At 40.6% G+C, this 13,453-nt stretch overlaps 1 protein-coding gene across 1 annotated transcript; it reads right to left on the bottom strand.

Annotated features, from left to right (window-relative positions):
• Nucleotides 1–4,216: 4,216 nt before the first annotated feature.
• Nucleotides 4,217–6,759, bottom strand: LOC124132449. The gene is made up of 4 exons (XM_046496361.2): nt 6,625–6,759; nt 5,747–6,426; nt 4,678–4,868; nt 4,217–4,460 (listed from the first exon to the last, which is right to left on the bottom strand). The coding sequence occupies exons 2-4, from the start codon at nt 6,423–6,425 to the stop codon at nt 4,419–4,421; spliced, it is 912 nt and encodes a 303-aa protein (XP_046352317.2). The 5' UTR covers nt 6,426; nt 6,625–6,759; the 3' UTR covers nt 4,217–4,418.
• Between the last annotated feature and the right edge of the window lie 6,694 nt (nt 6,760–13,453).

Below are 13,453 nucleotides of genomic sequence, written 5' to 3'. Positions count from 1 at the left end.
CAATCATCGTTGCCTGGGATACCAGAGCTGACAGTTCTCCCATGAAGTATGGTTTATACTCAGCAGCCATTGTTACAAACTGATCCACATTTCAGACACTTTTATATCAAACAGGATTGGGTGGTGCAAGGGTATTGGGTGGTCATTCTGACCCGTGTACATACTAGTGTAGGCTTTACAGTTGAGGGGTTTGTTGGTGATTCTGTCAAGGGGAGGGGGACGTGAAATAGGATCCGACCAGTCCTTGTTTTATTCCCTTAATGCCGAGTGTCAGTCAGGGTAACAACAAGTACCAACGTTTAAGGTATGTTTGGTACAACGCGGCCAAGGGATCGAACCACCGACCTTCCGCCTCCGAGAAGACACGATCTTCCGCCTCCCTGAAGGCGGTCGTGTCCGTTTGAAGGTGACGTGTCAGAAACAGCTGTTGTGTCATTTCACATATTTCGGAAATGGATATCTCGTAGAGCTTTGATACAGCGTTATGTGTAGAGATTTCTCAGTTAATAACATTGTTCAGTTCAATATCACGGCGTGTCAGTTAAATGTAAGGGGAAGGCAAAAATATACAGGTCATGAAACTCACGATTAGGATTAGGTGCTGACAGACCAAGGATCATCATCGGGACGAATGTTAGATTCGAACACAGAATCAGCGGTTGGAAGGAAACCAACTCGGAAAAGTACGCCTTGGTCACTGGACCAGGTTTTGTTTAATAGAACTCGCCAGAAATGTGTGAGCGATGTGCTGGTATTAAGGTACAGTTCACGATGATAATCGTCACGATGACGCTTAATCCACTAGACCATCTCACATTCCCTGACACTGGAGTAGGAATCATCTGCGTCCGTTCCAAGAACTCGTCTTTATATAAAAACTAGTGTTATTTCAAACACTTTCGTGGTTCCTCCCACAATTTATTGTTCGTTTGTTTTTGTTTAACACCGCACTCAGCAATATGCCATTTGTATGACTGCACCTTTCGTGTAAATATTCAAGTCTGGACCAGACAAACCAATGATTGATATTGTGAACATCGTCAACCAAGTCTCAACTGACCACCCGTTCCGTTTAGTCGCATAGATTGCTGTGGACTATTCATCATCCCACGGCAAAGGTGTTAACTGAAACTGTTTTTTTTATAAAGTCAGTTAACACCTTTGCCGCGGGAAGATGGGATCATTTCTAATCCGGCCAAGGGCATCAGCTGTGGATGGCCAATCGGTACATTTGTTTACGTACATCCAGTAATCTATAATGACGTGTGCCATCTGTGACAGTTTCAGTTCTATGTCGTTATATGAACGTCAATGAGTGTAGTATTTCCTTCTGTTATTACATTTGGTTACATTCATAGGTTTGATGACCAAGCTGGTGTGGTGGGCGAGCCTAGTGGTTAAAACTTTGACGCGTCACGTCGAAGACCCAGGTTCGGTTCTCAACATGGGTACAATGTGTGAAGCCCATTTTGGTGATACTGCTGAAACTGTACTCACTTACTCACTGGCTGCTGTGCAGAGTTACGTCCCTTGGCCACACCAGGAACCTATGATTGTGGGTTCAAATACCGGTTCGACCCGATTATGTTTCTGGGTTTGTCAGCATCATACCCGTGCTCTTGGGTTTCACTGAAGAGGTAAGTGTCTGTGGCCTGCAACACTTCGGGCTTTTCTCTCACATCTCCCTGACATAACTGGAATGCTGTTCATCAAAGCGGTGTTAAACCCAATTCACTCACTCACTCACTACTCACTGGCCAACCACTAGAAAAGAACACTGTAAACCCACTATCGTGTATAGGAGGTTGGTCAAAAAGCTCAAACAAAAAACAATACTAACAATTGTGAAAGTGTTTTTAATTTATTTATTTTTTGACATAATTTCCCTGCTTTTCAATACAGTGAAGCTTTTCTATTTCAGTAGGAAAGAAGTTTCCTGAAGCAACCCTGGAAAAAAACCCATTCACGACAGCTTAGTGTCATCGCTGTCGTCATAGCGCTTTCCACGAAGGTGTCCTTTCAGTTTGGAAACAGGTGGAAATCACTTGGTGCCAGGTCTGGCGAGTATGGAGGGTGTGGAAGCTCTTCGAACCCACATTGTCGTACAGCAGCCTTTGCAAGTCGAGGGGTGTAAGAAGAGGCATTGTCATGAAGTAGTAGAGCTCCGGCAGTCAGCATTCCTCGCCGCTTTTCTTTGATAGAATAACTCAACGATGAAGCAAATCAGCATAGTAGGCACCGGTAATGGTCTTTTGATTTTGTAAATAATCAATGATCACACTCTTTGCATCCCAGAATACAGTGGCCATAACTTTCTTCACTGATCTTGAAGACTTGAATTTCTTTGGTGCCGGAGTAGTGGAATGGTGACATTCCATGGACTGAGGTTTTGACTCGGGATCATAGTGATGACCCATGTTTCATCACCCGATACTAATCTCTTTTTGAATTTGACGAAATCCTCCTCGGTTAGCTCTAAATTTTCTCTGCAATGTCAGTTTTTTGTCTTAAGATCAGAATTTAGAAATTTTGGCACCCAACGAGCAGATAGCTTACTCATCTGTAAATGTTCGTGAATAATAGTTTCAATGGATCCATGGCTTAGACCTGTGTCTTCCTCAAGTTCAGCAATGGAATTACGTCTATCTGACAGTATAAGTTGATTGAATCTTCACCGATGCAAGTTGAGGGACGTCCAGACCTAGGGTTATCACCAAGGCTTGTTCTCCCAGCCTTAAACATAGCTGCCCAACGTTTAACAGTGAATAACTAGGGCACTTATCCCCATACACTTGCGACATGCGGACGTGAATTTCTTGGGAAGGACTTTTCTCTAAAGTAAACATCTTGACGACTGCTCGTTAATCGTTCTTTTTCATTTCTGTGTCCATTTGGACCCCTATCACGTTCAACTGTCTGTCATTAATATACAAACGGCCTCAACAGACCAAATACACTTGCAATAAAGTACACAAACAATGTACTTCATTGACTAGTTCACTTTGTTATGGCCCATAGTTGAAAGTTAGTCAGGCTTATTTTCTTTTTGACCAGCCCTCATATCTATGACATCGGGTCGCCAATAGAAAATGAAACGCAAAAAATATATATTCTTTTATCTGTATATATTTGCACAAATTTACGCATTATTTCTTTATCTTTATTCTTTAATTTTAATAGAGATGCATCTTTTCTCTTCTGGCCAGGTAGGTAACTCATTAGCTGAACAGTCACAATGAAAGGCATATTAACAACAAAAACAAAACTGCATTAAAGATAGTAATCGCCTCACTCTAAGAGGATGGACGGATGCGTAGTACCAACATCTTGATTTTATCTGGCAAAACAAACAATTCAATACACATTGTTAAGTGCCCTGTGTTTTTGTCTCACGAACCAACACTCAACACGTTTGTGACATGGATGCTCGATTCCTACTTTTAAGGCAACCATGTATAATTGGCGTCTATGTATACGGTCATCGAAACTATTTTCGAGCATTAGATGTAACGGCGGCTTGTCAGATGCTCGTGGAGTTTGGTGTAAGGCCGCTTTGAACAGTATTTCAGTCATGTCACGGCTTGTGTCAGCTTGATGTGGAAGCAAGTCTGATGTAATGCAGGTCTTGGACGTTTTAAGCTTTGATGAAACCAACGAGAAGAGGTATTTTTTCGATGACGAGCCAAGAAACATAATCAAGGCGAATTTGAGATTCGGACCCACGATCATAGGTTTCGGGCAGTACTTACTCAACTGTACACAGTGAATTGCGGCGCCTTAGACGACTGAGTCACCCGTGTCCCGAGTATCTGTGGAATTACAAGCTTGTAGTGCTTCACCCGTACCTTCTTCTCCTAACCTTGCGGTAACCACTGTTCGAACATGATTTTGATCTGAGTGAATATTGTGTTACACCGTAGTTGGCAATAATCCAGCCACAGTACCCCGGCCTGTACGTAATAGAATCTGGGCCAGACAAACCAGTGACTGATAGTGAGAACAATGATGTATGTTGGGGTGGAGTGACACACAATCAGCCAGATCACACACTGCTACCACCCTGTCCCACACTCAGTGGAATGAGACGCTGTTCGACGGGAAGTGGGGACCTAGCCTGGCCTATAGACTCCCCACGTGGTTATGGTGACGTAGTCTATACCCTATCGCGGCCAAATAACCCAACAGCTAAACAAATTCAAGCAACAAATATAAGCTGTATTGTGGAAATGATTTAATTCAGTCTTGTTAAAGACGGGGAAAGCACTTTTATGTATATAAAAATGATACACTAGGAAATGATTAAATATTTTTAAAATGGATACCAAAAAAATCTATAAAAATGCTGTCAAAGTTTTGGTTAATTTACACATGGTGACAGCAGCAAAGTCCAGAGTTAAGGGATGGTTTTGGTTTCAAGTCTATCTTGACCTGTAGAGGAAGCCAGCGAGTCTATGGAGAGCCTGAAACACAACAAGGTTAGACTTAAAGTCCAGTCATGACAGTTGTAGCTACAGCCTGAATAGTGTAGATCAAGTAAGTAAGTTAACAAAAGCATATTTTTAAAAATAAGTTTAGCTACGTACATGCAGCGAAAAAACAAATTTTAATAAAAGTTAAATCAATTTTGTTATCAAGGAAAGAGAACTGTTTCATTTATAACTGAAAAATTTAAATTACCGATGAAAATCGTTTCCGAAGAGATTCACTTTTCTGACACTTCACTCCAGGGGTCATCTGTTCATCTGAGTGTTCCTTGACATCCCCGGTGTCTGGTGCTGGGCGGCCAAACAGGGAGTACAGAAAATTGACAGGCTGCTCACCAAGGTCACGGCTGTCTGAGGGGTCGCTGTTGTAGCAATGAGCTTGGGCTAAAATGGAATTATGATTATAAGCAGACCTTAAAATATTTATTCAGGCTGAGGGGCGGTGCCAAATAAGGGTAATTTGGCTCTATTGCTTTAACGACTTCTTCACTGGAACTAAGAGATAGATATCAACCATATATGGTTAGAACCATTCTCCAATGGTGGGGATTCAAATTGGAGAAATGGAGAGGCTGAACCCGACCCCGGGCCTGAGGGGCGGGGCTAAGAAGGTAATTTGGCAATATTGCTTTAAACGACTTTTTCTCTGGAACTAAGAGGTGGACATCAACCATATTTGTTTGGAGGTATTCTCAGGTGGTGGGAATTCACAATTGTACAACTGGAGGGAGTGAGGGGCGGGGCCAAGTTTATAACTTTGACACAATTAAGATCCCCACCGTATAACCGTCTGTACAATTGCTGAGTATAATGAGAGGAAGGCACATATGCTACCAGGACTGGCCCTTCTGTTCATCTGTCCGGCACTCCCAATGGAGTAAGAACCTTGACCATCACACGCAAACCGATATTATCCCCACCCTGTGATAATCAGATACATTGTATACATTTGTTTGTTATGAAGAGAATAATACATTTATGCCAATAGGATTCGCCCTGGGGTCCCGCCTTGCCTCTGGAAACTTAGATCCTGGATCATAACGTGCTGTCAGATTTGCCATCCACCCCTTTTAAATGCTGACAGAGTCAAAATTACGAAATATTTGCAGTATTATATACACGTACAATGCAAATGTATATTTTGTCATGATTGCGTAAATATCCAGGTGAGTGATACAGGCCCTATGGGCCTCTTGTTATAATGAAAAGAATAAAAATCGCTAACTGAATCTCAAATGGAAACTTTCCAAGTATTAACATACCGTTTAACTTATAATAAGAATCTTCCATGCAATAGCGTGAGATAGGCCACGGAGACACAATGTCAAATACATCGACATTTCTGTCTGTGTGGTTCCTGAAAGACTCCGAGCTGACCACCTGGACACTGGTGGCCATCAGATTCGCCGTATGGACTTTGGCCATCCATTCCTTCCCCTTCTCTTTGCCTCTAACTCGCCCCACCTCGACAACCGCATCCTCCTTCCTCGCATCTCTATGTCGCCTGCTTAGATTCTTCCTCCCGCTCTTTGATGTTCCAGTGCTAACCGCGTCTTTCTGAAGAGCTACTTTGAATCCATCTCCCAGTTGCCACCTCTTTCCTGCATCTCTGACCACTTTGTCATTCTTAGATGCTTTCTGTCCGTTCTTTCCCACCTCTCTTAAAGACATCTGTCTTTTATCGGGACTATCCGCCATGGTGCTTCTCTTACTATCCTCCTTCACCATCTTCTCCTTCCTCTTCATGCTCTCCTCATATCTCCTCATTCTCTCCATCTCCTTCCTGCTTCCTCTTGTCTTCTGCTCTCTTCCTTTCTTCATCAGTCTCTCAGACTCTCCGTCACCGCCACCAACCTTCCTCGACTTCCCAAGACTGGAACCTTCCATCCATTCCGGTAATGGTTCAAAATCGTCAGGTGGTATGTAGTATATACGTGGCATCCTATAAAGAATAAAATGTTTACATGATAACAGACACCTAAGTAAACCGAATTCTTTGAAAACTTGTTTTGGGCGTCATGCGTATGATAAACATTATGTCATACCAAATTTTCCATACTTGAAAGCATGTTCTCTTCTATAAACATCGGTAAACTTCGATTAAATAAAAAAAAACTAATAACATATGAGATCTACTTACTTTACTGACGAATGTGGTCGAGTTTGGATTTGAAACAACACAGATAACTGATGAACCTTGTCTCTTTGTAATCACAACTTCTTACAATGTCTGCATAGAGCTGAATCAACAGAACAATGGGTCTGTTCACCTAGCGACCGCATCCCATCATGCTTATCGCGTGGGTCTGTGTGACGTCATTCGGATTGTGACGACAAAGACACTATGACGTCTTTCAAAAACACTGGCAGTAGGCTCGGTTATCCACACTGTGTGTTTGCTGCGATGTAGAAAGTTAGAAACGGAGGGAAATGGTAGATTATTTACGCCTGTCTACCCGAAATGAATTTTAAAACACACTCGTTTCAGTCTTGCTTGACAACGATATAAGAATCTATGCAGAAACGTCGCTTTTTACAGTATTACAGAAGTTATCATCCATAACATTGTGTCTATACCTTGTCATCAGTCAACTTCTAAGTACTGCCTATCAAACAATTTAAACTCGTTTCAGAAAAATGATTGTATTTCTTCCAGGAATAACTCCATGTGACCTTGGATGATATAAACCAATAGTTTCCCATTGAGATTCAGAAAACCGCAAAAGCGAATCTTGGTTGCTTTTGCCAAGATTATCCGTAATAAATCGTCAAATCAGAGGTTTTCGGACGTCATACGTTTTCGGACCGCCATATTTATCGCGATTACTTGCGTTATAACGATGTATGGTGGGGTGTAGCATCACACAGACGTTGTAAATGCTCAAATGTTGGCTTGTTTTTAAGAGAATATTGTCTTTTATAAGTGAATGATATGGCTTATATGGTGGCCGAGAGGGGACATCGCTTTCTCGCATTGTACCAATATTCCCTCTTGGCCGCTCTCGGGGTCGCATGTGTTATATGTTTCTAAACGATAAAAAGTATATACGTAAAACAACATTAATGAATTGTTAAACCTGACCTCTGTGGTGGGGGAGGCTGAGGTGGGTTTGAATCATAAAAGAGAGCTTTTCAAATTATACATATGGAGGGAATGTTGAAATTTTCTCACTATCTACTTATTTTAACTGTACAGACGTATGTGATTTTATAACAATCCACGGATTTCTGCGTAAAAGTAATTGATTGATTTATGGCCCTATTTAGGAGTTTTATGGGACCCCCCGCCCCCAAACAAAACAAACAGCAAATAACATCGCTTATTAGCACTGAGTAGTGTACTTCCTCAAAAACAATAGTATTTTCCTAAAAACAACACTCAGGTTATATCAATGTTTATTCTGTTTGCGGAGTAGATGTCATCAAACTGGAAGTCCTCATCCCAGCAATGGTAACACTACCGGATGACCATTATGTAATTCTTGTGTTTGAATGCCATATTGTTCTTAATTATCCGTAATGAGGAAATAGATATGTGTTTGGTTTTATATTCAAGTTAATAGTTCCGCTATTTAAAGTGTGGAGAGAGGCCGTCTCATCAACAGTCATTTCTAAGACATAAATGCAAAGTTTAATGAATTAAGTCACCTCTCATTTTTTGCATTTATAATTAACTCTAACGTTAATTTCAAGATTTACAGTACATACTATTCTAAAGAACACCCGATTCTTTCATATGACTATGGTTAGTCATAAGAGAAAGCGATAGAGCGAGAAAGGGAGAAAGCCATAGGGCGAGAAAGCGATATTTCCCATAATGCCGTACATTAAAACGGTTATTTCCTGATATTCAGTGATCCATTCCTAATATTCTCGACGCTATTTTGCCTCTTATAACTAGATTTTTTCAGCATCTTGTGGTAGATAAATATGTTTGTTTTCTTGTAGCGTAGTATATAAGCATGATTCAATCAATCAATTTTTATTACAGAAATACTGGGCCATAAGCCTATAGCAGATACTATAGTATCTCTGTGGATAGTGGGTGGACATACTGATTTCTATTTATTAAAGTCACTCACCTTTTCATTTCTAAAATTCATTGCACCGCATATATACGCAGTCAAAGGCTACAGTTCATTAATATTTGTAGAAGACATTAATTCATTAAACTTAAATATATTTGGAAATTGGTACATTGATGGGTGTAGGTATGCAATTCGTAAATTATGATAAAATGGACAAATGAGAACAAAATGGTACACATCCACTATTAGCTGTAGATTACACATTTTACATAATCTAATATCCTTTGGAGTTTTGGAAATATCTTCCCGTTTCAATATTAAATTCACGTGGTGAGCATCTTAATCTAGAAAATGCAATTCTATATTTGTACAAGAGTGGTTTCAAAAGATCTTCTGCAGCTGACATTTTGACGATAAAGCTAACAAACAAACAAACAATACCACTTTTGTATGTACGTATCTTGGAGCCTTTGTGTACACAATTTAACAAAATGTTCAGGACAATCTACACTTCAGATTCACAGACTACAACAGAATAGTCGCTATTCGTATTTTCATTTTGTTCATAATACCACCCCGTTCTTCCATCAATATTAAAACAAACTTTTAAGGATAAATTGAACTGGAACAAATAATGATTTACATATAGATCATACATTGACAAATAATTGTCAGTATTATCAGCCACTGGTTGTATTGTTTGCAATGTCCACAGAATTATTTTGTCGGTCAACAGATTTGGAGTTGAAACTGAATATGTGTTCGTCCGATTTAGGGATGCATGTACATTATGCAGACAAAAGTTATACATGTACACTGTTATGTTTCCCTTACAAAATACAGATATGTGTCTCTACCTTAAGGGACCGCCTCCGTGGTCTAGTGGTAGAGCGTTCGCCCGGAGAGCGGTAGGTCCAGGGTTCGATCCCCGGCCGCGTCATACCAGAAGACGTTAAAGGATGGTACTTGTTGTTACCCTGTCCTCGGCATTAAGGGGTTAAAAAAAGAACTTGTCGGCTCGGAGTAAGTATACTGTGTCTGAGTTTGGTATTCTGCTGCATGGTATCTTAGTGGGCTATCACTATAAATCGGCATCAGTCCGAACTAGTACAAGCACACAAACACACGTGCATGCACGTCGCTATATAAGTGCAATAATCTTGGACGCGACGTTACACCTAATTTCACTACCTCACCTCTACCTTAAGTCACATATATGACTTTTGAGAGCGTCATTAACCCGTAACCTCATTCCTTGAACAATAGAAATAAAATGCGTTGTAAACATTATTTAAAAAACAAGCCGTTTCTTATAATTCCAAACCAAATTAAATTTAATGCTAAGTGCATGTAAAATAAAGTTTAACTTTCCCGCCAGGAGAGACCAAATATCCGATTATAGTGTAGGCTCAAGCAGGAATATACATATTTATGTAACAATTCTCTATCAATTAAACTGTATGGTGAACAATTGTGCGTTCTGATGTGAGTTATGTAGTTATCTACCACATACATGTATATACACAGACAATGAGTCATACACACACACATATACACACACACACACACACATATACACACACATACATAATTTTGACAAAACTATACTCAAGATATACATAAAATATTAGGATGATAGCTGATTTAACATATGTTATAGATAATCATAGTAATGCACTTCATATTGTTATCAACGTTAACTATGTGGCCACACTAAGTTGGATATCTCTCCTTATATGTAGTTTACACAAGTACACATATCAACTGTGATAACGCCACAGCGATGGGGGCAGTGGGGAAACTTAGTGGTTAAAGCGTTCGCTGGTCACGCCGAAGACCCAGTTCGATTCCCGACATGGGTACAATGTGTGAAGCCCATTACTGATGATCCCCGCCGTGATATTGCTGGGATATTGTTTAAAGCGACGTAAAACCATACTCACTCACTCACAGTGGTGTTCATCAAATTACTATATGCAAGTACATATACTTGTAGATTTGCACAAGACAAGAGATACAATTAAAGTTGATCATAAATCAAAGGTCAAAAAGAATATGTAACATCTTATACTGCTGAAAACAAGTTATGGAGCACCCACAATTAGAAGATTGTAATTTGCAATACAATCAGCCATGATTAATTAACTTCTTAACTTCTTGTGAAAAGTATATATTTAGATTTTAACCTGATTTATTTGGAGCGTATTGCCATGATCCGCCACGCGTGATGGTCACATAAAACTAAATAGGGCCATAAATCAATCAATTACATTTTACACGCAGAAATCTGTGGATTGTTTTAAAATCACCTACATCTGAACAGTTAAATTATGTTTTAAGTAAATAGTGAGAAAATTTCAACATTCCCTCTCAATTGAAACAGATAACACATGCGGCCCCGCTACAGTGGTCAAGAGGGGATATGGCTTTAGCGCGAGAAAGCGATGTCCCCTCTCGGCCACCATAGTTTTAGTTGTTTATGTGATTAGAGAGAAAACTACGAATGTTTCTAAAGCGTCCGAAAACCCAATAACACGGGAGTAGTTGAAATATGGCCGGTTGCGGCTTAAAACAATACTCACACACTCAGTCTATGAGTAACCAATTGTTGCAGGTTTGAAATGGATCAGTTACCAAGATTCGCTTTTTATTTGATTGACGAATTGTTGCAGAAAATGAAAGATTCTCCTCCAAAATATGACCATCCTCGATTATCCAGTGTATTATATGAGGTGAGGTGAGGTATTGGGGTTTAACGTCGCGTTCAAGATTATTGCACTTATATAGCGACGTGCATGTACGTGTGTGTGTTTGTGTGGCTGCTTGTACTAGTCCGGACTGATGCCGATTTATAGTGCTAGCTCACTGAGATACCACGCCGCAGTTTAACATGAATACGCCACTCAGACACAGTATACTGACTCCGAGCCGACCAGTACTTGTTTTATCCCCTTCATGCCGAGCGCCAGACAGGGTAACAACAAGTACCATCTTTTAACGTCTTTTGGTATGACGCGGTCGGGGATCGAACCCCGGACCTTCCGCTCTCCGGGCGGACGCTCTACCAGTGGGCCACGGAGGCGGTCTTATTATATGACGTGAAGATGTGACCAGGGTGTTTCTGTCAACTCGTGAAGATCCGGGGTAGAATAGGTCTTCAGCAACCCATGCTTGCCGCAAAAGGCGACTATGCTTGTTATAAGAGGTGACTAACAGGATCGGGTGGACAGGCTCGCTGACTTGGTTGATGCATGTTATCGTATCCCAATTGTGTAGATCGATGCTCATGTCAGTTGGATTGTCTGGTCCAGACTCGATCATTTACAGACCGCCGTCATATAGTTGGAATATTGCCGAGTGCAACAAATATATTCCTTGGTTCTTCAGCACCTACCATACCTATGCTTGTTGTAAACGACTACGACCTGCGTTACTTTAAGTTTACCTTGAACATTAGCATGAGCAGGGTTGAAACTGAAAGTGATTTTAAAAGCTGCGTTAAACCACTCACTAACTCATTCGTCAAAAATATCAATTTTATAATAACTATTAAACTATCAAAGTGCAGCAGGAATGCTATATTATAGTCTTTAAAATGAATAGTGTGCAATTTGAAGAGCTCAAGAGTTGTCTCCCTTCACCAGTATCTTTGGTCATGACGCTTTATGTTCAAGTTCTACCCTAAACTTACGGGTTATCACAATGGTATGAAAACTTCTAATGCCCCAAAATTATGTTATCACACCAGATCATGAAAGGATCACACATGTATGTGTTTTGTGGGTTCATAGCTCCGTAGAAGACATCACAGATGAAAGACTGTATTGGTTTGATTCATGTGGTTGTTTGTTGTTTAACACCGCTCTCAGCAATATTCCAGCTATATGACGGCGGTCTGTAAATAATCGAGTCTGGACCAGACAATCCTGTGATTGACAACATGAGCATACGGGTTATCACGATCATATGAAACCTATTAATTCCCCAATATTATATTATCACACCAGATTATGAAAGGATCACACGTGTACATGTTTTGTGGGTTTATGGATCCGGGGAGACAGCATAGATGAAAGACCGTATTGTTTCGAAGTCTGCAAAAATAAATGCAACGCATATTGTTAGAAATGGCGTACACCTCAAATTTCTAAACTAATCAAAATGTCTGCCACGACAACAGACTGTGCTGTAGTTTTATAAGTAGTATTCTAATGTGTAATTTCTAAAAATCAACCAGAAGAATTTCGGATTTGTCTGATAGATCCTTTTTTTTATGTTAATACATTTTCAATGTTCAAAGCGGCGTTAAACCAAACGCCAGGAGTGCCCAGCTCAGCAAGCTGCCATTGCATCTAATACTCGATACTAGTTTTGATGACCGTTTGTTTGTTTGTTGTTTAACGCTGTACTCAGCAATATTCAGGTCGACTAACTGACAACATTGTATATGTCAGTTAAGTGAGGGAGTTGGTTTTAACGCCGCTTGAACAGTATTATGGTTATATCACGGCGCGTCAGCTTAGTAGGGGATGAAAACCCAAAGTGATGCAGGTCTCATACATTTACAACATGGGTAAAACCCATGAGCAGGGCGCTGAGAAACATCGAAACATAATCGGTGCGAACCGGGATTCGAACCAACGGTCAGAGGTTTCTGGCATGCCTAAGGAACTCTGCACAGCTAATTGCGGCGCCTTAGATGACTGGGCCATCCATGCCCCTGTATGTGATAAAGATTGTTTGTTGTTTAACGCCGCACACAGCAATAATCCAGCTATATGACGGCGGTCTGACATTATCGTGTCTGGACCAGACAATCAAGTGACTGACATCACGAACTTCGATCTACGCAATCAACCAAGTCAGCAAAGTCAGCCTGACCACCCGATCCAATTAGTCGCATCTTACGACAAGCATAGCCACCTTTTACGGCAAGCTTTG

Source organism: Haliotis rufescens, unplaced genomic scaffold (assembly GCF_023055435.1).
Source record: "Haliotis rufescens isolate VD_foot unplaced genomic scaffold, xgHalRufe1.0.p SCAF_3, whole genome shotgun sequence".
NCBI lineage: Eukaryota > Metazoa > Mollusca > Gastropoda > Lepetellida > Haliotidae > Haliotis > Haliotis rufescens.
This window is presented reverse-complemented; position numbering and strand designations above follow the sequence as displayed.

Coding starts and splice junctions, on each gene's coding strand:
- LOC124132449 (XM_046496361.2), bottom strand. CDS start 6,425: ATGCCACGTATATACTACATACCACCTGACGATTTTGAACCATTACCG. Junction 4,869..5,746: donor TTCTTATTATAAGTTAAACG/GTATGTTAATAC, acceptor ATTCCATTTTAG/CCCAAGCTCATTGCTACAAC. Junction 4,461..4,677: donor TTCGGAAACGATTTTCATCG/GTAATTTAAATT, acceptor GTTGTGTTTCAG/GCTCTCCATAGACTCGCTGG.